The following is a 23,166-nucleotide window of genomic DNA, read 5'->3' as shown; positions in this document are numbered from 1 at the left end:
TCACCTCACCACTCACATTTAATTCCTTCACACACATCAACACATAGTCCACTTTCAGTGCTCCTACGTAGCCGTGAGTCGCAGCACGCCGCATCCCGTAGAGGGGTGCGAAGACCCCGATGATGAAGCATGACACCAAGGGGCCTGTTGGTGTGTGAGGGGTATTTAAACAACACTGTGTGCTCCCCACCACTGTAGGGATCACTACCACTACAACAAGTGGATTCCTTTTGTTTAGTAAAATTACCAGGGGAGATAGAATCCACTTCCTCCTCTCCCTCACTCTTCTTGTTATTTTCTTCTTCTTCTTCGACTCGAAGTACCACAGCCACACCTGATTGGGATCTGTCACAGACATTTGTTTGCAACAGTCCCTACAGAGCTTGAAACCAGATTTTTAGGGGGAAGACATCCCTTGCATACTGGAAGAAATTTAGAGAGCTCTGGATGCACATTTGGTGGCGCAGAAAGGAAGGAACGGACTACAGTGCGCAGGGAGTGGCGCCTATATTAGGCCCATCAGTATTGGGCCGCATGGAGCCACCTTCTGGCAAAGTTTTGAGATGCAGCCTGACTCCTGGGGAATATTCAAAAGGTGAGGAATATGTGGCTAGAAGTCAACTATCAGAATTTATGAAGACATCAATAAATAAAAGTGAGCTATGAACTGAATGACTAAAATTTGCTTTGCAGTACTCGGTTTCTTTGTCTGACAATTCCACCCCTCTACCCATTTCATGCCTGCTCTTTAACTCCTTAACCACAGCGCAAATTCCGACACAGTGCGTGAGTTCTAATGAGTGGGTGGGGCAGCGACGGCCAAGGACGTGCTTAGCACTAGCAAGGTGGTGCTCACAACGGCCGTTGGTCGACGCCACACGGAACGGGTTAAACACTAGAAAAGCAAGGAGGCGTGGATTTTAATGGAAAATGCTAGCCTTCCTTTTTGGATTTACCAATCCTTGTTCCCTAGCTTATACTGCACTGCCGCTACATTTTAACAGATACATTCAATGTTCGTTTTTTGCTGTGGCAAAACTGGGAGAGAAAATATAATGAGATGCCTTGTGCTAATTAAATGAGACTAAGCCATAATTTTACCAGAATTTTATTTAGTCGTTAAAAAATATATAACATTTATGTGCAAGGAAACAAATGCCTTACAGAAATCTGGAAAAACAGAAAACTATTAGGTTACTACGAGAAATGATGTGTTCACCATTATGTTATGCACTGAAGATAAGAAAATCAAGATTTACATGTAAACTTCCTTAAGTGTTTTTTTTTCTTTGCTTTTACAGTTCACCAACACTTTGTGAGCAAAATAATTAATTAACCCAAGATTAAACAACAAATCCTGGCAAAAAACTTTACATAAAAAAGTGCAAAAGAAAGCAAAAACTACTCATTAATTGGTGCACGTTCACATTATATTCTGAGAGCCAACAAAATAAGTCTATTTGGCACAGACATCAAATTATACATTTACTTTGGTTAAACCGTCAAAATATTTATAAATAAAAGTGAATTATAAGCGCATCTGATGAATACCTAAGGGGTATTTTAAATATAGACAGGTGCAATAAACTTGAAATAAGACAAACATGATGTTTTAACACACATAGAAATAAAAGCAAAGCTATTAAGAAAGTAGCAAACGAACCGAAGAAATATACATGTGGATAATACATTAAAAAGAAAATCTGTACATGAGATTGTGTAGAGAAAGTGCTATTGAAAATCTGGTTCTCCCTTAAGATGGTCTACATTCTTGTGCTTTTTCACTTTTCGATGGGGCAAACCAGCATTCATCGTTGGGGTCTTTTTCTGGCACGGTTTCAGTAGACTTTGCATCTATTAATGACAGAAGGATACAAGAGTAGATTCTTTTAGCTTCTTTTCATAATTTTTCAATTAATGTATGACCTAAAATTACCAGAAACAGGGAAATCAATCATTAAAATGCCGAGCTAGTGGTGATCTCGAGTTTTTCCTACAGACCTTCGACCAGTAGAGCAGAGCACCAGTGGCTTAACAATTGCATATTTGTTGGTTCAAGCGGTTATAAATTTGCCTTTACACACAAGTAAGGTAACTGTCCAGCCGTATGTAGGAAAGAAATCACATACTCGATAGGAGGCAGAGCACAGGTGCAAGATGATCTGATGCAAATATTATAGAGTACTATCTTTTGCCATACAATATACCACATGCCATTCTGAATGTGACCCATTAATAAACCTTTAGGTGAAAGACATTCAAATCCCCAAAAGCAGCAGTACTGCGCAGACAAATGAGAATTAGATAGCTTTTTCAGAACTCATTTAGCACCAAGCCAGTACTGTGTTTACTTACAAACTAAATAATATTTCCTAAATGCATACATTTCTGTTGCATAAAAGGGGTCTGTTATAGTTGGGACTTAAAATCACATCTGGAAATGTTTGAGGTTTTTTCAGGTGTTGATATGCAGTTACAATGTTTTTTATGTAGATAGCAGGTAGTTCACACCTAGCAATGGGCCGCAAAACAGCAAAGGTGATATTGTTTAAAAGATCACATGAGTCAGCCACATTTAAAAAAAAGATGTTGAGAGTACTGCTGCTTTGACACCAAGACCAGGGCGTGCTGCCAGCTACATTTGAAGAAACACATACCTCTACTTTATGCATCCAACCGCTGACCTGGAAAATTCCAGGCATTGTCGCATGCCCTAAAATATAACTAATATTTTCAATGGGATACCACCCAATTTGGAAAAAAATCATAATCAACATTTTGCATTTCTTCAAACGTATATCCGAAATGCAGAGGATGTATAACCAAAATCAAGCTACAAAAAGAGGTCTGTTCGCTTTTGAAATCAATGAGATTTAAAAGAACAGGTTATTTACCTTCCGTAAAGTCTTTTCTTGTAGAGACACAAGTTACTTACCTTCGGTAACGATATATCTGTAAGAAACAGTAGTTAGTATTAGATTCCTTACCTTGCAATACCCCCAGGCGTCAGACTGGATCCGGAAACTTTTGCGTATCAGTACCCTTGTGTGAGAAGTAGGCCTGATATATGATGCTCACTAGTTCTAGTGATCACCTTGTATCAGTCCAAACAACCCTTATGGTGATTGGTTGTAAGTCAACCTTATAGACCAGCTATCCTAATGGTAGCATGGACAAAGCAGTCTTAGGCTAAACTCTTTTGGCATGTGAAGCCAGCTGTTTTACCACAATATAACCCCTTGAATATCAGATGAAAGGACACCACACAGGTTGTTATGAAAATAAACAGTATATTTATTAATAGCAACACCTCTGAACTCTTTATGAGGTCAGAGGGCTAAGCACATGACAATCTCTTACGAAAAACACTACAAGTTGCACAAAATTACAATGGTGCCCTAGGGGCACGACAAACCATATACTAAGTAAGTGGAATGTGAAAGTCGATAAAAGGAATGGAGCTGTCCAGAGGCTGTAGGATCGATGGGACCACGCTACACTAACTTCAGGTAAGTAATAGGAGGCCCACGGAACGCGTGTGCAGAGTGTGAACTCACACGCGAGATGCGTAACAACGTCTATGGACAATACAGTTCAAGTTAAAGGTAAGTACGGACAATCCTGACTAGGTAGGACTAAAACGATTGTGGAACTGGACACTAGGACAGTTAAACTACCCTTGAACACCAAAATGCGGGTGCATAGGTGTCAGTGCGTCGGGTGTGTCACCCGAACCCCCGGCCGCATGGCGCGAGCGTTCGGGGAGTCCGAAGAGCGATGACACCTCTTGGACTTCTTGTGCTTCTTACCGGACGACGACTTCGACCCAGAGGAGTGCGGCCTACTCTCGGAACCTTGGTGGCTCCGACCTGTCCCTCGACCTCCCATGGGAGCGGGATCTCTCGCGGCGCGGGACCGACTGCCGGAGTTCGAGCCGCCTGCGGACCGCTCCCGTCTGGCCTTCGAAGAGAGAGCCCGGCAGTCGGAGCAGGCTTTGTCGTCGTGGTCGACGCCAAGACAAGATAAACACACGCGGTGAGGATCCGTGACCGACATCAGGCGGTCGCAATCATCGCAGTGCTTAAACCCGGGCATCCCTACAGCACCGTCGGAGTCGATAGACTTCGAGATCAATCAAAAGAGATCAAAAAGTTAGTCAAAAAATGACTAGGGTTACTGCTTTTTCCAGATCTGCGCTTGCTGGCGCGGAAAAAAGAAGAACTGACGTCAGCACGCGGAGGCGGCGTCTAAGTACTCAGACGACGTCATCACGGCGCCCACGACGCCCACGACGGACGCGGAGCCGCAGACGACGCCTACCGACGCGCAAGGGTACTGCTACGCAAAAATTTCCGGATCCAGTCTGACGCCTGGGGATATTCTAAGGTAAGGAATCTAATACTAACGTGTCTCTTTCAGATACAACCACGTGCTCCGGTTGGGGTAGGGAGAGGAATCTGCCGCTGACCCAATCGTGGTCCGTGAGCCACCACTGCAACTGTCTCGCAGTGCACCTTCGAGATCAGGACGTGGTCTGACAGGTTGCCCTGATGCTGGGCCCACTGAAACTTCAGGTCCCACTGCAGAGCCCGCATCTGCCACCTGGCGTGATGCACCAGAAGGATGCAGGAGGCCATCAGCCCCAGAAGCCGCAGCATCAACCTGGCCAAGACCCGGGATAAAGGCTGAAAGATCAGAATCAGAGCCTGAATATCTGGAAGCCGTTGTTCGGGAGCATAAACCCAAAACTGTGCCGAATCCGGAACCGCTCCGATGAAGAGGAGCTTTTGAGAGGGACACAGGTGTGACTTTGCACATTGATGGAAAACGCTAGCAAGTGCAGGAGGTCGGCCGTAGTCTGGAGGTGGCTGACGACTGTCTGGGGCGAGCCCGCCTTCAACAACTCGTCGTCGAGATAGGGGAAGACTGACACCCCTAATCTGCGCAGATAAGCTGCGACCACTGCCATCACTTTCGTAAACACCTGTGGAGCACTGGTAAGGCCAAAGGGGAACACGGTAAACTGAAATTGCTTGTGGCCTACCGTGAACCGCAGGTAACGCCGGTGGGCCGGCAGGACGGGGATGTGAAAATATGCGTCCTGCAAGTCCAACGCTACCATCCAGTCTTCGGGGTCTAGGGCAGCTAAGACCTGAGCCAAAGTCAGCATCTTGAATTTCTCCTTCCGGAGGAAGCCGTTGACGCTCTGAAGGTCCAAGATAAGGCGTAGGCCTCCTTTGCCCTTCTTGGGTACCAGAAAGTAGTGGGAGTAGCAACTGTGAGAAGTTGGCCTGATATATGATACTCACTAATTCTAGTGATCACCTTGTATCAGTCCAAACAACCCTTATGGTGATTGGTTGTAAAGTCAACCGTATAGACCAGCTATCCTAGTAGCGTGGACAAAAGCAGTCTTTTAGGCTAATCTCTTTAGGCATGTGAAGCCAGCTGTTTTACCATAGTATAACCCCTTGAATATCAAATGAAAGGAAACCACACAGGTTGTTATGAAAATAAACAGTCTATTTATTTATAACAACACCTCTGAACTCTTTATGAGATCAGAGGGCTAAGCACATGACAATACTAAAAAGGAAATACGGGTTCGCACAGTATTCACACAAGTGCCCTAGGGGCACGACAAACCATATACTCAAAACAATGGAATGCGAGGAAAGAAAATACTGTAAGGAGATCCAGAGGCTGGAGGATCGGGGGGGGGGGCTGCGCTACAAACTAGGTAAGTAAGGAGCAGGAGGCCCACGGGACTCACGTGCAGAGTGGGAACTCTCACGCGGGATGCGTACCAACGTCTATGGATCTTACAGTTTACAATGTTACGGATTCCGGACGAACCCGGCTGGATGGAGGGAAAACAACAGTGGACCTGGACACTAGGATAGTGGACACAGACTTCAGGACCTAGAAGCTTTAGTTACCTAACCCACAGGCTGCGGGTGCATAGGGCTGAAGTAGTGTCGGGTTTGCTGCGTTGATCCCGGTGATGCCTGAAACAAGAAGTTGCTGGCAGGCAGCCAGATGGAGGAGTCTGGTGGTTCCTAGGATGAAACTAGGAAGAAGGAAGTCCTGAAAAGGAAGGGGACAGAGTCTTGGTCACTAGCCAGTGACGGTGCTGGAACCAGGAGGGGACCAGATGCTGTCGCCGCGTTCAGGTGAAGTAAGGGTCGCTTCTCTCTGTAGCTGCGCGGACCAAGAGCTGTTCTTCACGACCAGGCTGGAGGCACGAGCTGTCCCACGTAGTCTGCTGCTGTTGGCGGATCGTCGATCTGGACAACAGGCCTTGGCTAATGCAAGCCACGCGGTGAAACAAAGATGGCGTCTTGAGTGGACCAGGAGGGTCCGGGGTACTCCTCTTTTACAAGGAAGCAAGGGCCAGTCTGGGGGACCAGACTAGCAGTGTTGAAATCTTCGGGTCGTCGTCTCAGAGGGCACAAGCCAGCCGGCAAGTGACCAGACAACAGGAAGTGCAGCAACCAGGCAAAAGGGCCCCACGCAGATCACGGGATGCTGGGGGGCTGGTCTTTGGTGCAGGAGCTGCGTCGGTGTGGGGCTTCTCAGTCCCCAATGCACTCACTTGAGGAACCCTCAGGGGTCGTGCTGGAAGCGCTGTGCAGGTTTCTTCAAGATGGCCGTCTCCACGTTGCTCGTCGCACCCACGGGTCCCAGCTGTGCTGTGGATGTGGGTAGAGGTCAGAGAGGTCCGGGTCTTGTCGAGCTGGGTCGTCGGATTCCGGGATGGAAGGACTTTACAGCAAACTGCACAGGAGCTTGATGGTGCCTGCGAAGCAGGATGGTCACTCCCTGACCATAGGGGAGATTCTTCAGTCTTCTGATGTTCAGGAGGTCGAAGGTCAAGAGTTTCTTCGTGGAAGGTTGTCAAGATTAATCTAACTGGGAATGGAACCAGCTCCTACCTTTATTCAGCTAAAGGGGGCTGCACTACGACTAGGTCCCTCCTCTGGGTGGGACCAGGAAGGGGGGTGGTTACACCCCCTATCCTTTGTCCAGTTTCCCGCCAGAGCTGGGGCGCCCCAGCAACTGGTTGGAACCGGTGTATGCACAAGGCACCTTGTGTGCCCCAGGCATGTCTCATTCCTTTCAGCCTAAGCCTACCCAATACACAAAATCCTGTCTGGGGTGGTGCTAGCACCTCCCAAGGCAGGAAACCCTTTGTCCAAGCCACCCTCGCTGGAAGGACTCCCAGCAGCAGGAGGTCAGACTTGTGTCTGTGGTGGCAGCATCCATTTTGTGATGCTGAGGCTTGAGTTAACTTTAACCAGGGTTTACAGTTACATACATGTTGTGTCCCTCTAGAAGGGTGGAATGCTAGCCCCGTCGCCAGAATTGGCGAGGGGTTAGTATTCCAATTCGTATGACACCTTACTCGACATGTTTTGATAATGCTATGCCAAATTTAGCATTTAACCGCGAGGATTATAATGCACTTAAGAGCATATGGTATAGCGTTATCATGGAACAGCTATTAGGACTTGGTTCCGCAAGCTGCAAATGGGCTCAGCTCATGCCAGAGCACCATCTCACATAAATCCAAGCACTCTGCCTTCAGGATTGATAAGGCCTGCCATAGGAGTGACTGATAGGAATATATGTGTCCATTTTAGGGTTAGATATAGGAATACTATATCTAAAGCAAAGGGTGTTTACACCACCTTGCCCCAGCTGTCGTGCAGCCAGTTGTGTCAGATTTGAGTGGACAGCCAGGGGTGGCATAATACATGCTGCAGCCCCTGGGTACACCTATGCCCTGGATACCTAAGGTATACTGTACAGGGACTGATAAGGTGGCCCAGTACCAATTGGTAAATGCACCTAAGGTACATGCTTGTCAATTTAGAGAGAGAACAGCTAGGCTGTGGGTCTGATTAGCAGGCCCACAGCCAGGGAAAGTCGTAAACCAGTGAAGCAAAAAGCAAAAATCTGGGGTGGCCATGGGATTGCAGACCCCACTCTCCTACAGCAACCACACCCTACATCTGGCCCAGGAACACGCTCGATGGCCCCCTTGGTCAAGAGGGCCGATACTTCCTCTTGCAGAAGTTGCAAGTGATCCCCCGACACGCGGTGGTACTGCGGTGGCATGGCTGGAGGGGTCGCCTCGAAGGGGAAGGAGTAGCCCCTTCGGACGATTTGCAGCACCCACCTGTCCGATGTGATGTTGCGCCAGTGGAGGAGGTGATGGCGGACCCTGCCCCTCACTGGCGTCAAATGGGCCTGAAAGCTCGGACTAGGAAGGCTTTGAGGCAGATGCTGTGGGGGTGGATGTGGACTGGCCTCGCCGTTGTCCCCTGGCACCGCCACGGCGGTGGTTACCACGTCCGCCGCCGCGCTGGATGTTAGACTGCGGCCCGTGGCTGGCAGGACGTGAGGGGGCACCCGTTCCTCGGCCGCGAAAGGCAGAAGTTTGCGGACGCTGGCCCGACAGGCCCAAGGACTCGGCCGTAGCCCTGGAGTCCTTGAAGCGTTCAAGTGCACTATCTACCTTGCCACCGAAGAACTGAACGGCATGTCCATGAGGGTGTTCTGGACATCAGCCGAGAAGATGGCGGACCTCAGCGAGGCGTGGAGGGGAACCGCCACCGTCGTTGACATCGCCCTGCCTGGCGAGTCCGTGGTATCCAGCCTACATCGAATGGAGTACCGTGCTGCGCCTCGTCCCTCCGCAAGGGCTTGAGCGAGCTTCACCCGGATCCCCTCCGGGCACTTCGGCAGCACGGCCGCAACCGTATCCCACAGAGTGTGGGTTTAACGGCCCAAAAGGCAAGCGGTGTTGACTAACCGCAACCCCAAACAGAGAGAACAGCTTCTTGCCAAACTGTTCATACCTTTTGGATTCCCGATCTGGAGGTGCAGTCGGGAATGCAGTAGAGGCCTGGATATGGGGTGGACAGAAAACTAGGGTCGCCCTGAGCCGGGCGGTGGCACCTGGCGACGTTCCGGTCTACAGGGGAAACTGTAGCGGGCCTGAACCAGGTGCCCAACAGGACGTCCGTGAGAGCCTCATTAAACGGCAGTAGAGGCTCCGAAGAGCTTGCTTGCGGTTTAAGGACCTCAGTGAGGATGTTAGAACTCACTGTGGAGACTGGGAGCTCAAGAGCCAAGGCCTTGGCTGCCCTCGTCAGCACCACACTATAAGCAGCCCCCTCCTCCGTAGCCTCAGTAGGAGGGGAGACAAAGCCAGTGTCAGGCGAAGTGTCGAGACCACTGGCTTTCTCCAACTCGTCTGTCCAGTCCTGAAACGATTGGTACTCCCGTGCCAGAGGGTCCTCAGACCCCTTCCAGTCTCTCTCGCCCTCCATCTCCCGATAGTCAGGTTCAAAGGATGGGGCCAGATCATAAAAGAATGACTCTTCTCTCGGCGTCGAATGCGGCGTTGAGTGACGCCGGTCCAACGCCAGATCAGAACCGAGGGAGGAACTGGGGACGGCGTTGGGGCGACACCCTGGGGGTCAGTGCCGGCGGAGGGGTCGTAAGGTCGACCAGTGGCGACCCGGATCCGAACCCGGTGGGGCCCTGCCGTGTCGGGACTGAAGCACCCGCCGGGGCCCCCGACGACACCGATGCACGCGGCCCGCTTGGGCTCCCACTCAGGGCCGCGGGGCCCGAAGGCGCTACAGCGGGACCCGACGGAGGAGAGAGCGACCTCATGGCCATGATCTCCTCCGGCGTCGCGTTAGGCCCAGGGACCGACGGGTATGGAGCTGGCAGTGGCGCCTGCGGCTCCGGTGGAGCCACGTGGGCAGTCTCACCCGAACCCCCGGCCGCATTGCGCCAGCGTCGAGGGGAGTCGGAAGAGCGATGTCGTCTCTTCGACTTCTTGTGCCTCTTACCTGAGGACTTGGAGCCCGACGAATGGTGTTGACTCGTCGAGCTTCGATAACTGTGGCCCCGCGACTGGTCGTTCGACCTCCTCCTCGACCTGGACCGTGAACGGCACGGGGCCAACTGCCGGAGCTCGAGGCACTTACGGGACCGCTCCCGCCTAGCCTTCGAAGTCAAGGCCCGGCAGTCGGGGCACGACTTGTCGTCATGGCCGGCCCCAAGGCAATACAGGCACCGGGGGTTGGTAACCAACATCAGTCGGTTGCAATCGGCACAGGGCTTGAACCCAGGCATCCGTACCGGCACCGATAGTCTTACGACTCGAAACAGGATCAAAAAGATCGAAAAAGTTAGTCAAAAAGTGACTAAGGAGTACTGCTTTTTCCGGATCTGCGCTTGCTAGCGTGGAAAAAAGAAAAAGGACGTCAGCGCGCGAGGGTGGCGTCTAAGTACTCCGACGTCATCCCGGCGCCAACGACGCCGACGCAGACAACGCCTACTGACGCGCAGGGGTACTGCTACGCAAAACTTTCCGGATGCAGTCTGACGCCTGGGGATATTCTAAGGTAAGTAATCTAACACTAACCTGTTTCTTTCAGGTCAAGCTATATAACAGCTACCGCTATCCCACATAGGGTATGTTAAGACCCAAGACATGGGAACCCTCTAAGGAAGAAACTTCTGCAGCAGAGGACAACAGAAAGATCTGCAGGACAAACCCAGCAGAAGGCTTGTCAAGCAGCCAAAGAGAAAAAACAGAAGGCCTAATCTCCGGGCCAACCTGGTGTAGATAACCCAAGGCAAAAACACAGTCAAGAAGAGCCGGCCAGCAGCCAACAGAACCACAGTCCCAACATAGAGGACTCTAATGCACATGAAGTACACAGATCACACAAATGGGGCGACCCGCCCCAACGAAAGAACAGCACCCAAAAGCCAGATGAACTCACAGGTCACTGAGGGTGAGAAAAAGGAGGATGAGGCCGAAGCCCCGCCAAGAACCTCTGGATGGCTGAGTCTGCCAGGGCATGGAAAAAAAAGAGTGCCATTGAAGGGAAGATCTACCAGCCGTTCCCGAACATTTTCTAAGAACACACTGTCCCGAAGCCAAGCATGGCGGCGAAGGGCAACCGAAGAAGCCATGGCACGACCAAGCACCTCAGAGATGTCCAGAGCGGAGCGAAGAATAAATGCTGCCAGCTCTCGGCCATCCAAAGCATGGTGTAGCAAGTCACTAGCAGCACCCTACTGAGAAGCGGCAGATCCAAGGGACTCCGCTGAGTCCCACAAGCAATAGGTGGCCCTAGCCAACACACATGAAGTGTTAAGGGCCCGCAGAGTAGCACTGGTCGAACCAAACATATTGCGCCCCCATGACTCCAGCCAGCGGGTCTCCCGTGATGGTGAAGACAACTGCGGCAGCAGGGCGGGAAAGGCAGTCCGCAAAAGGGGGCTTTTGCAGAGGGGTGGAGGGAAAGACACACTGGGTCACACGATGCCAGAAGGTGCCGCAGCAGAAGTTGTTGGGGCACCGGATCCCCCGTGGCGGGCACCCCCATCAGAGAAGAATGGAGCAAACCCTCAAAGGGAAGCAGCAGCTCCCTCCCACCAGAGCCCTGGTGAAGAACTTCCAGAAGATGATCCGCGGAGAAATGGGCAGCCGGATCACCCATGTGCAAAATACCCACAGCTGTGGAAAGAGCGCAGGCGAAGGCCGCACCCGCCTCCTTAGAGCCCCGCGCTGGGGAAAGCAGTTACTCAGTAGGCGACGGCTGCAAGCTAAGGCGGCATCCCCTAAGCCAATCGGAGTGGGGAAGGACCAGGTCTGGAAAGGAGGAAGTGGGGCAGAGGAGTGGGGGACTTGTGGCACCTCTGGCGAAAACAGCGGCCGCGGCAACGGCGAGGAGCCGTCCTTCGATGACATCGGGGAAAAGCCACGATGCAGCGGCCTGTCTCCAGCGAGGACGACACCAGCAGGCGCCCAACCTTCCGGGGAAGAGGTGGCGTCCAAAGACAAGACCACGAACCGACGCCTGACCGGAGCCGTAGAGTCTACAACCTGAGGCAGGACGTCATCGTCGTCCAACGCCAAAGGAGGCGCCGGACATGCCTCCTCCACACCACACGGCGCAGAAGACCGGGGATGGGCCAGAGCCGAGGCGGCTAAGGGACAGCACCGACACGACCTCCGACAATGCAGACGCCTGCGTGGAGGGATGAGAGGGACCCGGGGAGTGACAAGGAGTCCCCCCCCCGCCAGCCTTGACCCATGAGGGGATGAGAGGGGCCCTCAGACCCCTGTGGCGCCCCCAAGGCCGACTCGACCTCCGAAGAGGCAGCCGCTGCGTGGAGGGTCAAGAGGGGTCCCCCTCCAGCCTCGACCCATGATGGGACGAGGGGGGTCCCCCGATCCCTGTGGCGCCGCCAGGGCCAGCAGCTGCTGGCGCCGTAGCGGTGTCACCACGGCCTCAGACAAGACCGCCGCCTGTCCATAGGGCCGAGAGGGGCTCGGGGATGTGACCCAAGCCCCAGCGACCTTGCGCGACACCACAGTGACTCCCGCAGGAGTTTGCGGCGAAGCAGAGGCGCCGTGGTCCGAAGGAGGGACCCCCGAAGGGCCGCACCCCAACGGCACCACATCCTCCGAACTTGGATCCCAACCAGTTGGCGCCGGGGCCGGAGCCACTGCCGACGCCACAGAGGGCCCCGCACACTGCAAGGGATCCGCTGACGTCCCAGGAGGGGAAGGAGGAGGAGAAGCCAGCGAGGCATGCAAAGCCGCCACATATGTCTCCATCTGGGCTCTCGACGCCCCCTCGCCGGGAAATGGTGGATAGGGGGCCGACACGAGGAGCCGCATCACCCGGGGAGAGCCCACGCCCCGAACAGGCCGGAAACCAGCCCTCGGTGACAAACTGCGACACTTACTGACAGGTGAGCGATGCTGTTGCCGCTTAGGTGAGGGAGGAGGAGGACGACTGCTTCGAAAAACTTCAGCAGAAGCTGGTCGAGGTGATGAAGCCGATCTGGACATGCGAGCCGAGAGAAGTTTCATCCGGGACTTCGGCTTCAATAGCTGGCACGCCTTGCAATCAGTCGAGTCAGGATGTTCCCCCTAGCACCACATGCAAATGAGGTGAGGGTCCGTCGCCGACATCAGGCCTCCACAAGACGAGCACTGTAGGAGAGTAGGGTCTGCTTCCTATGGTCACCCCCACTTTTTGCTTTTGCTTTACTGGTTTTCGACTTAAATGTGGCTGTGGGCCTGCTAATCAGACCCACAGCCCAGATGCACTCTCTCTAAATTCAAACCATGTACTCTAGGTACATACACAATTGGGAATTGATTCACCTTGTCAGCCCCTGTAGAAGTGTACCCTAGGTACTCAGGGCATAGGTGTAACCAAGGCCTACCAGGGGCTGCAGCATGTATTATGGCACCCCTGGCTGCCCACTCAAATAGACACAACTGGCTGATCACTCAGCTGGGGCAAGGACGTGTAATAACCCCTTGCTTAGGTATAGTATTCCTATACCTACTTACCTATAGACACATAGAAACCTATAAGTCACTCCTATGGCAGGCCGTAACAATCCTGGAGGCAGAGTGCTTGGTTATGTGTGAAATGGTGCTCTAGCATGAGCTGAGCCTGTCTGCAGCTTTAGGAACCATGTCCTTATAGCTGTTCTATGATATCGCCATATCATATACTCTTAAGTGCATTATAATCCTCGCGGTTAAATGCTAACTTTGGTTTGGCTTTATCTAAACATGTTGTGTAAGGTGTCATACGTTTTGGAATACTACCCCCTCGCCAATTCTGGCGACGGGGGTAACATTCCACCCTTCTAGAGGGAGAAGACATGTTGTTGCTGACTATCCCGGTTAAAGTTAACCAGAGCCCCAGCGTCACAAAATGGACGCTGCTGCCACATACACAAGTCTGACCTCCTGCTGCTGGGAGTCCTTCCAGTCACGGAGGTTTGGACAATAAGTTTTCTGCCTGGAGAGGTGCGAGCACCATCCCAGACAGGACTTTGTGTATTGGGACAGGGAGGGCTGAATAGATTGAGACACTGCCTGAGGCACACTAGGTGCTTCATGCATACCCCGGTTCAAACCGGTTGCTGGGGCACTCCAGCCCCAGCTCTGGTGCGAAACTGGACAAAGGAAAGGGGGTGTAACCACCTTCCTTCCTGGTCCCACCCATAGGAGGGACCTAGGAACTAATCCAGCCCATTTTAGCTGTATAAAGGTAGGAGCTGTGTCCTTGGACTTTAGATTAGATCCTGAACTGAAAATTGACACGAAACTCTGGACCTTCGACGTTCTGCTGCAGCTGAAGACTGAAGAATCTCCCTTGTGGCCAAGGCGTGACCACCCTGGGCAACCAGGCACCATCCAGCATATCAACGGCTTGCTTTGTCGACGTTTCCACCGGAACCCGAGCACAGAGCCTGACAAGATACAGACTGCCAGACCTCTCTGACCCTCTCTTCACGACTGCAGCATAGCTGAGATCCGTGGAGGCAACGAGACACGTGGGACCGGACATCTTGAAAAGCCTGCAACTTGCTACCTGCGCAGTGTGAGAAGTTGGCCTGATATATGATGCTCACTAGTTCTAGTGACCATCTTGTATCAGTCCAAACAAACCTTATGGTGATTGGTTGTAAGTCAACCTTAAGGACCAGCTATCCTTATGGTAGCATGGACAAAGCAGTCTTAGGCTAAACTCTTTTGGCATGTGAAGCCAGCTGTTTTACCACAATATAACCTCTTGAATACCAGATGAAAGGACACCACACAGGTTGTTATGAAAATAAACAGTATCTTTATTAATAACAACACCTCTGAGTTCTTTATGAGGTCAGAGGGCTAAGCACATGACAATCTCTTAAGAAAAATACGACAAGTTGCACAAAATTACAATGGTGCCCTAGGGGCACGACAAACCATATACTAAATAAGTGGAAGGTGAAAGTCGATAAAATGAATGGAGCTGTCCAGAGGCTGTAGGATCGATGGGACCACACTACACTAACTCTAGGTAAGTAATAGGAGGCCCACGGAACGTGTGTGCAGAGTGTGAACTCACACCCGAGATGCGTAACAACGTCTATGGACAGTGCAGTTCAAGTTAAAGGTGAGTACGGACAATCCTGACTAGGTAGGACTAAAACGACTGTGGAAATGGACACTAGGACAGTTAAACTACCCTTGAGCACCGAAATGCTCTCGTTACCTCACCCACGGGCTGCGGGTGCATAGGTGCCAAAGTGTGTCGGGTTCTCGCGTTGAAGTCAATGGAGCCTGAAAGAAAAGGTGCTGCAGGAGACCAGGAGGTAGATGTCCGGTGCGATCCAAGGGTGGATCAGTGAAGAAGAGGACCTGAAAGCAGAGGGGACAGTGTTCAAAGTCACTAGCCAGTGACCGGTGTGGAACCAGGAAGGAACCAGGTGTTGTCGTCGCGATCAGGTGAAGAGTGGACGATTGACTCTGCAGCCACGTGGACCAGGAGGTGTCTTCGATGACCAGGATGGAGGCACGAGCTGTCCCACGCAGGCTCTCGCTGTCGGCGGTGTTGGATCCGGAATCAGCGTCAACAGGCCTTGGCAAAGGCAACCCACGCGGTGAGTGGAGAAAGCGTCCGGTGCGGACTAGGAGAGTACGGGGTGCCCCTCTTTTGGAAGGGAGCAAGGGCCAGTCTGGAGCAACCAGACCAGCAGAAAAGATTCAACGGTTCGTCGTCTAGGAGGCCACTAGCCAGCCGGCAAGTGACCAGACAACACGTCGAGCAGCAGACAAGCAGAAGGGCCCCACGCAGATCTTGTGGATGCTGGAGGGCTGATCTTCGGTGCAGGGGCTGCTCGGGGCTGCGGATTCTCAGTCCCCAAAGCACTTGGTCGAGTTTACCTCGGGAGTCGTGCTGGAAGCGAAGTGCAGGTTCGTTCAAGATGGCCAGTCCCACGTGTCTCGTCGCACCCACGGGTCTCAGCTTTGCTGCAGATGTAGGTTGAGGTCGGAGAGGTCTGGGAATCCGGGTCTCGTCAGGCTCTGAAGTCTGGATCCTCGAGGGAAGACGACAAAGTGAAGCCGCTGGACGCTTGATGGTGCCTGCAGTTGCAGGGTGGACACTCCTTGCCCACAAGGGAGATTTCTTCAGTCTTCTGTGGAGCAGAACGTCGTAGTCCAGAGTTTCTTCTTGTGGAGTAGTTCAGGATTAATCTAATTTGGAATGGGACCAGCTCCTACCGTTATCCTGCTAAAGGGGGCTGCACTACTGACTAGGTCCCTCCCCTGGGTGGGACCAGGAAGGGGGGTGATTACACCCCCTATCCTTTGTCCGGTTTCCCGTCAGAGCTGGGGCGCCCCAGCAACTGGTTTGAACCGGTGTATGCACAGGGCTCCTTTCAGGCCCATCCTACCCAATACACAAAATCCTGTCTGGGGTGGTGCTAGCACCTCCCAAGGCAGGAAACCCTTTGTCCAAGCCGCCCTCGCTGGAAGGACTCCCAGCAGCAGGAGGTCAGACTTGTGTCTGTGGTGGCAGCATCCATTTTGTGATGCCAAGGCTCGAGTTAACTTTAACCGGGGTTTACAGTTACATACATGTCGTGTCCCTCTAGAAGGGTGGAATGCTACCCCCGTCGCCAGAATTGGCGAGGGGGTAGTATTCCAATTCGTATGACACCTTACTCGACATGTTTTGATATTGTTATACCAGAGTTAGCATTTAACCGCGAGGTTGATAATACACTTAAGAGTATAGGGTATAGCGTTATCATGGAACAGCTATAAGGACTTGGTTCCGCAAGCTGCAAACGGGCTCAGCTCATGCCAGAGCACCATCTCACATAATTCCAAGCACTCTGCCTTCAGGATTGATAAGGCCTGCCATAGGAGTGACTGATAGGAATATATGTGTCCATTTTAGGGTTAGATATAGGTATACTATATCTACAGCAACGGGTGATTACACCACCTTGCCCCAGCTGTCTTGCAGCCAGTTGTGTCAGTTTTGGATGGCCAGCCAGGGGTGGCATAATACATGCTTCAGCCCCTGGTAGGCCCTGGGTACACATATGCCCTGGATACCTAAGGTATACTGTAAGGGACTGATAAGGTGACTCAGTATCCAATTAGATATGTACCTAGGGTACATGGAGTCCATTTTAACAGAGAGAGCAGGAAGTCTGGGGTCCTGAATAGCAGGATCCCAGGCCAACTAAGTCAAAAACCAGCAAAACACCAGGCAAAAAGTTGGGGGTAACCATAGTCAGATATCCACCTTCCTACACGCAGCTCCTGAGGTATCCTCGAAGCTGTGCACTGGGGATTGAGAAGCCCCGAATCCGAGTTCCACCTGCACCGAAGATCCACATTCCACGAGTTCTGCTTGGGGCCCTTCTGCTTGTGTTCTGCTCGACGCGTTGTCCGGTTGCTGGCCCGTTGGCTAGTAGCCTCTGTGACGACAATCCTTTTGAACCAACTCACTGGTCTGGTTGCTCCAGACTGGCCCCAGCCTCCCTGCAAAGGTGAGGCCCCTCAGACCTTGCTGGTCTGCATCAGAAGCCTTCTTTGAATCCTGCGTGGGTTGCCTTTGCCAAAGCTTGTTGACTCCAATCTGGCAGTTGACCCCTCCATCTGCGAGAACCTTCGTGGGGCAGGTCGTCCTCGACGCCTCCTGGTCCACGTGGCTGAAGAGACAAGCTTCACTACAGCACCTGATTGCTCCTCGACGTCGTCTGGTTCCTTCCTGGTTCCACCCGGTCACTGGCTAGTGACCCAGACTCTGTCCCCTCTGCTTTCAGGTCCTCTTCATCCTCGATCCACTCGGACATCTTCCTCCTGGTCGCCTGCAGCATCTTTCTTCATAGGCTCCATAGTCTTCACCTGCGAAACACGACACATCTTCACACCTATTCACCCGCTTCCTGTGGGTGAGGTAACGCGAGTACTTCTGTGCTCCCAAGGGTATTGACTATCCAAGTGTCTAGGTTTTTAGTTGTTTCCTCCTAGCTAGACCGGAAGTGTCCTGAATCCTTTTTCTAACTTCTAAATTCCCATTGACTTAACATTGACTCTCGTGTGTGTGTAAAGACACTGCATGCACCGCCTGTGGGCCTCGTACTCCTAACCTAAGGTTCAGATAGTTTAGCCCCTGCGATTCTCTAGGCCCTAGGCCTTTCCTTTTCTCGTTACGTGGTACTTACACCACTTTCTTAGTATATGGTTTACTTCGCCCCTAGGGCCTAACTGTATTTTGTGCAACTTAACGTATTCTAACTAAGTATCTTGTTATGTGCTTTTGCCTCTGATCTCATAAAGAGTTCAGAGGAGTGTGTTAGTAAATAAATACATATATATTTTATAAATATCCTGTGTGGTGTCCTTTCATTTAATATTCAAGGGGTTACATATGGTAAAACAGCTGGCTTTACACGCCCTCAAGAGTCTTTTAGCCTAAGACTGTTCTGTCCACGCTACCACTAGGATAGCTGGTCTATGTGAGAAGTTGGCCTGATATATGATGCTCACTAGTTCTAGTGATCACCTTGTATCAGTCCAAACAACCCTTATGGGGATCGGTTGTAAGTCAACCTTATAGACCAGCTATCATAATGGTAGCATGGACAGAGCAGTCTTAGGCTAAACTCTTTTGGCATGTGAAGCCAGCTGTTTTACCACATATAACCCCCTGAATACCAGATGAAAGAACACCACACAGGTTGTTATGAAAATAAACAGTATATTTATTAATAACAACACCTCTGAACTCTTTATGAGATCAGAGGACTAAGCACATAACAATACTCTTAAGAAAAATACAGTAAGTCGCACAAATTACAATGGTGCCCTAGGGGCACGACAAACCATATACTAAGTAAATGGTATAAGGAAATCGATAGAGGAAATTAAGATTCCCAGAGGCTGTAGGATCGCGGGGACTACACTACCCTAATCTTAGGTAAGTAGCAAGAGGCCCACGGGACGCATGTGCAGAGTGTGAACTCACACGCGAGATGCGGAACAAAGTTAATGGGCAGAACAAATTACGAAAAGTTAAGTAAAAGACAGTTACGACTAGTTACGACTAAAACGACAGGATACCTGGACACTAGGAAAGTCAATCTACCTATGAGCACCGAAATACTCTTGTTACTTCACCCATGGGCTGCGGGTGCATAGGTGTGAAAGTGTGTCGGGTTTCCGCATTGAAGTCAATGGAGCCTTGAAGAAAGATGCTGCAGGCGACCAGGAGGAAGATGTCAGGTGCAATCCAAGGGTGGATCGAGGAAGAAGAGGACCTGAAAGCAGAGGGGACAGTGTTCAAAGTCACTAGCCAGTAACCGGTGTAGAACCAGGAAGGAACCAGATGCTGTTGTCGCGATCAGGTGAAGAGTGGACGCTTGACTCTGCAGCCACGTGGACCAGGAGGTGGCTTTGATGACCAGGATGGAGGCACGAGCTGTCCCACGCAGGCTCTTGCCGTCGGCGTTGTCTGATCCGGATTCGACAGGCCTTGGCAAAGGCAACCCACACGGTGAGTAGAAATGGCGTCTGGTGCAGACCAGGAGGGTCCGTGGTGCTCCTCTTTTGGAAGGGAGCAAGGGCCAGTCTGGAGCAACCAGACCAGCAATGTGGATTTCATGGATCGTCGTCTAGGAGGTCACTAGCCAGCCGGAAAGTGACCAGACAACGCGTCGAGCAGCAATCAAGCAAAAGGGCCCCTCGCAGATCTCGTGGATGCTGGAGGGCTGGTCTTTGGTGCAGGAGCTGCTCGGGGCTGGGGCTTCTCAATCCCCAAAGCACTTACTCGAGGATGCCTCTGAAGTCGTGCTGGAAGCGAAGTGCAGTTTCTCCAAGATGGCCGGTCCCTCGTGTCTCGTCGCACCCACGGGTCTCAGCTGTGCTGCAGATGTGGGTAGAGGTCGGAGAGGTCTGGGAGTCCGGGTCTCGTCGAGCTCTTAAGTCTGGTTCCGGCAGGAAGGACGATAAAGTGAACCTCTAGGACGCTTGATGGTGCCTGCAGTTGCAGGGTGGACACTCCTTGCCCACAAGGGAGATTTCTTCAGTCTTCTGTGGAGCAGAACGTCGAAGTTCAGAGTTTCTTCTTTGTAGAGTTGTTCAGGATAATCTAATTTGGAATGGGACCAGCTCCTACCTTTATTCTGCTAAAGGGGGCTGTACTAGTGACTAGGTCCCTCCCATGGGTGGGACCAGGAAGGGGGGTGGTTACACCCCCAATCCTTTGTCCGGTTTCGCGCCAGAGCTGGAGTGCCCCAGCAACTGGTTTGAACCGGGGTATGCACAGGGACACCTTGTTTGCCCCAGGCATGTCTCATTCCTTTCAGCCCTCCCTACCTCAATACACAAAATCCTGTCTGGGGTGGTGCTAGGACCTCCCAAGGCAGGAAACCCTTTGTCCAGGCCTCCCTCGCTGGAAGGACTCTCAGCAGCAGGAGGTCAGACTTGTGTCTGTGGTGGCAGCATCCATTTTGTGATGCTGAGGCTCAGTTTAACTTTAACCGGGGTTCACAGTTACATACATGTCGTGTCCCTCTAAAAGGGTGGAATGCTACCCCCGTCGCCAGAACTGGCGAGGGGGTAGTATTCCAATTCGTATGACATCTTACTCGACACGTTTTGATAATGCTATACCAAAGTTAACAATAACCGCGAGGATTATAATGCACTTAAGAGTATATGGTATAGCGTTATCATGGAACAGCTATAAGGACTTGGTTCCGCAAGCTGCAGACAGGCTCAGCTCATGCTAGAGCACTATCTCACATAATTCCAAGCACTCTGCCTTCAGGATTGATAAGGCCTGCCATAGGAGTGACTGATAGGAGTATATGTGTTCATTTTGGGGTTAGATATAGGTATACTATATCTACAGCAAAGGGTGATTACACCACCTTGCCCCAGCTGTCTTACCAGCCAGTTGTGTCTGTTTAGATGGCCAGCCAGGGGTGGCATAATACTTGCTACAGCCCCTTGTAGGCCTTGGATACACCTATGCCCTGGGTACCGAAGGTACACTGTACAGGGGCTGATAAGGTGACCCAATACCAATTGGTAAATGCACCTAAAGTACATGTGTGTCAATTTAGAGAGAGAACAGCTAGGCTGTGGGTCTGATTAGCAGGCCCACAGCCAGGGAAAGTCGTAAACCAGTGAAGCAAAAAGCAAAAATCTGGGATGACCATAGTATAGGAGAGTGGGGTCTGCAATCCCATGGCCACCCCAGATTTTTGCTTTTTGCTTCACTGATTTACGACTTTCCCTGGCTGTGGGCCTGCTAATCAGACCCACAGCCTAGCTGTTCTCTCTCTAAATTACAACCATGTACCCTAGGTGCATTTACCAAGTGGTACTGGGCCACCTTATCAGTCCCTGTACAGTATACCTTAGGTATCCAGGGCATAGGTGTACCCAGGGCCTACCAGGGGCTGCAGCATGCATTATGCCACCCCTGGCTGGCCATCCAAAACAGACACAACTGGCTGCACGACAGCTGGGGCAAGGTGGTGTAATCACCCTTTGCTTTAGATATAGTATTCCTATATCTAACCCTAAAATGGACACATATATTCCTATCAGTCACTCCTATGGCAGGCCTTATCAATCCTGAAGGCAGAGTGCTTGGAATTATGTGAGATGGTGCTCTGGCATGAGCTGAGCCCGCTTGCAGCTTGCGGAACCAAGTCCTTATAGCTGTTCCATGATAACGCTATACCATATACTTTTAAGTGCATTATAATCCTCGCGGTTAAATGCTAACTTTGGCATAGCATTATCAAAACATGTCGAGTAAGGTGTCATACGAATTGGAATACTAACCCCTCGCCAATTCTGGCGACGGGGTTAGCATTCCACCCTTCTAGAGGGACACGACATGTATGTAACTGTAAACCCCGGTTAAAGTTAACTCAAGCCTCAGCATCACAAAATGGATGCTACCACCACAGACACAAGTCTGACCTCCTGCTGCTGGGAGTCCTTCCAGCGAGGGAGGCTCCGACAAAGGGTTTCCTGCCTTGGGAGGTGCTAGCACCACCCCAGACAGGATTTTGTGTATTAGGTAGGCCAAGGCTGAAAGGAATGAGACATGCCTGGGGCACACAAGGTGCCCTGTGCATACACCGGTTCCAACCAGTTGCTGGGGCACTCCAGCCCCAGCTCTGGCGGGAAAGTGGACAAAGGATAGGGGGTGTAACCACCCCCCTTCCTGGTCCCACCCAGGGGAGGGACCTAGTCGTAGAATGAAGTAGAATTTACACATGCGCGACTTAGCACCATGGGCGTCAAGGCGCCTAACACCAAACTAGCTGAGGAAGAAGATGGATAGAGCTTACTGATATGCATTAACAAAGCACCAGGTTTTCAGAGCCTTCCTGAAAAGATCCAGTGAGGGTTGTGATTTAATCTCTAGGGGAAGTGAGTTCCATGCTTGGGGTGCCAAGATGGAAAAGGCCTTACTCCCCCATCTCACCTTCAGGGAGCGAGGGACTGCCAGTTGATTGAGCTCTGAGGAGCATAGGCATCTACTCGGAACATATCGAGTGAGCCGAGATCCAAGCGCATCAGTTGGGCTGGCCATGAGGGCACGATATGTAAGACAGAGGAGTTTAAAAGATACTCTCGAGATGATCGGGAGCCAATGAAGACTCTTCCTTGCCATGGTCGCTGAGGACAGCCAGGGCAGGGCCAAGACAAATCGTGCCGCCGCATTCTGTACGACCTGCAAGCGCTGTAGAAGGCCCTTGTTGGCTCCGGCATACAGAGAGTTACAGTAGTCAAGCCTTGAGCCAACAAGGGCGACTACAACCTGCTTGCGTGCCTGCGGGGGGAGATAGTGAACGATTCTCTTCAGAGTCCTAATAACACCCCAGCAGGTGGCCACAGTTTTGTTGACCTGGGCTTCCATAGATAGCCGAGTGTCAAAAATGACCCCAAGGTTCCTGGCAGATTGTGTGGGGGTGGGGCAATTGCCTAAAGATGGAGGCCACCAGTCACCAGACCATATGTCCTGGTCTTTACCAAAGACCAGGACCTCTGTTTTGTCACCGTTCAACCTTAGAGAGTTGAAAATCATCCACTCTGCAACAAGTTGCATACAGGACCTAAAGTTGGAAGCGGTGACAGTCACAGAGTGGGTCAGGGACACCATAATCTGCGTGTCATCTGCGTACGATACTACCTCCATCCCCTGAGATCTTACTAGTCTAGCAAGGGGGGCGACGTAGATATTAAACAGGGTCGTACTCAATGCCGACCCCTGTGGCACCCCACAT

The 23,166-nt window shown here is 51.6% G+C and overlaps 1 protein-coding gene across 1 annotated transcript in view; it reads right to left on the bottom strand.

Moving 5' to 3' along the window:
• Nucleotides 1-1,609: 1,609 nt before the first annotated feature.
• Nucleotides 1,610-23,166, bottom strand: part of LOC144818836 (uncharacterized) — a 1,999,126-nt gene continuing 1,977,569 nt past the window's right edge. Inside the window, 1 exon segment of the mRNA XM_078676624.1 lies at nucleotides 1,610-1,854. Coding sequence (XP_078532750.1) covers nucleotides 1,754-1,854 — 101 coding nt within the window. The 3' untranslated portion in view covers nucleotides 1,610-1,753.

The sequence above is a fragment of the Lissotriton helveticus genome, chromosome 2_1 (assembly GCF_964261635.1).
Source record: "Lissotriton helveticus chromosome 2_1, aLisHel1.1, whole genome shotgun sequence".
Classification (NCBI taxonomy): Eukaryota; Metazoa; Chordata; class Amphibia; order Caudata; family Salamandridae; genus Lissotriton; species Lissotriton helveticus.
The sequence above is the reverse complement of the archived record's forward strand: the minus strand, read 5'-3'. Positions and strand labels throughout refer to the sequence as shown.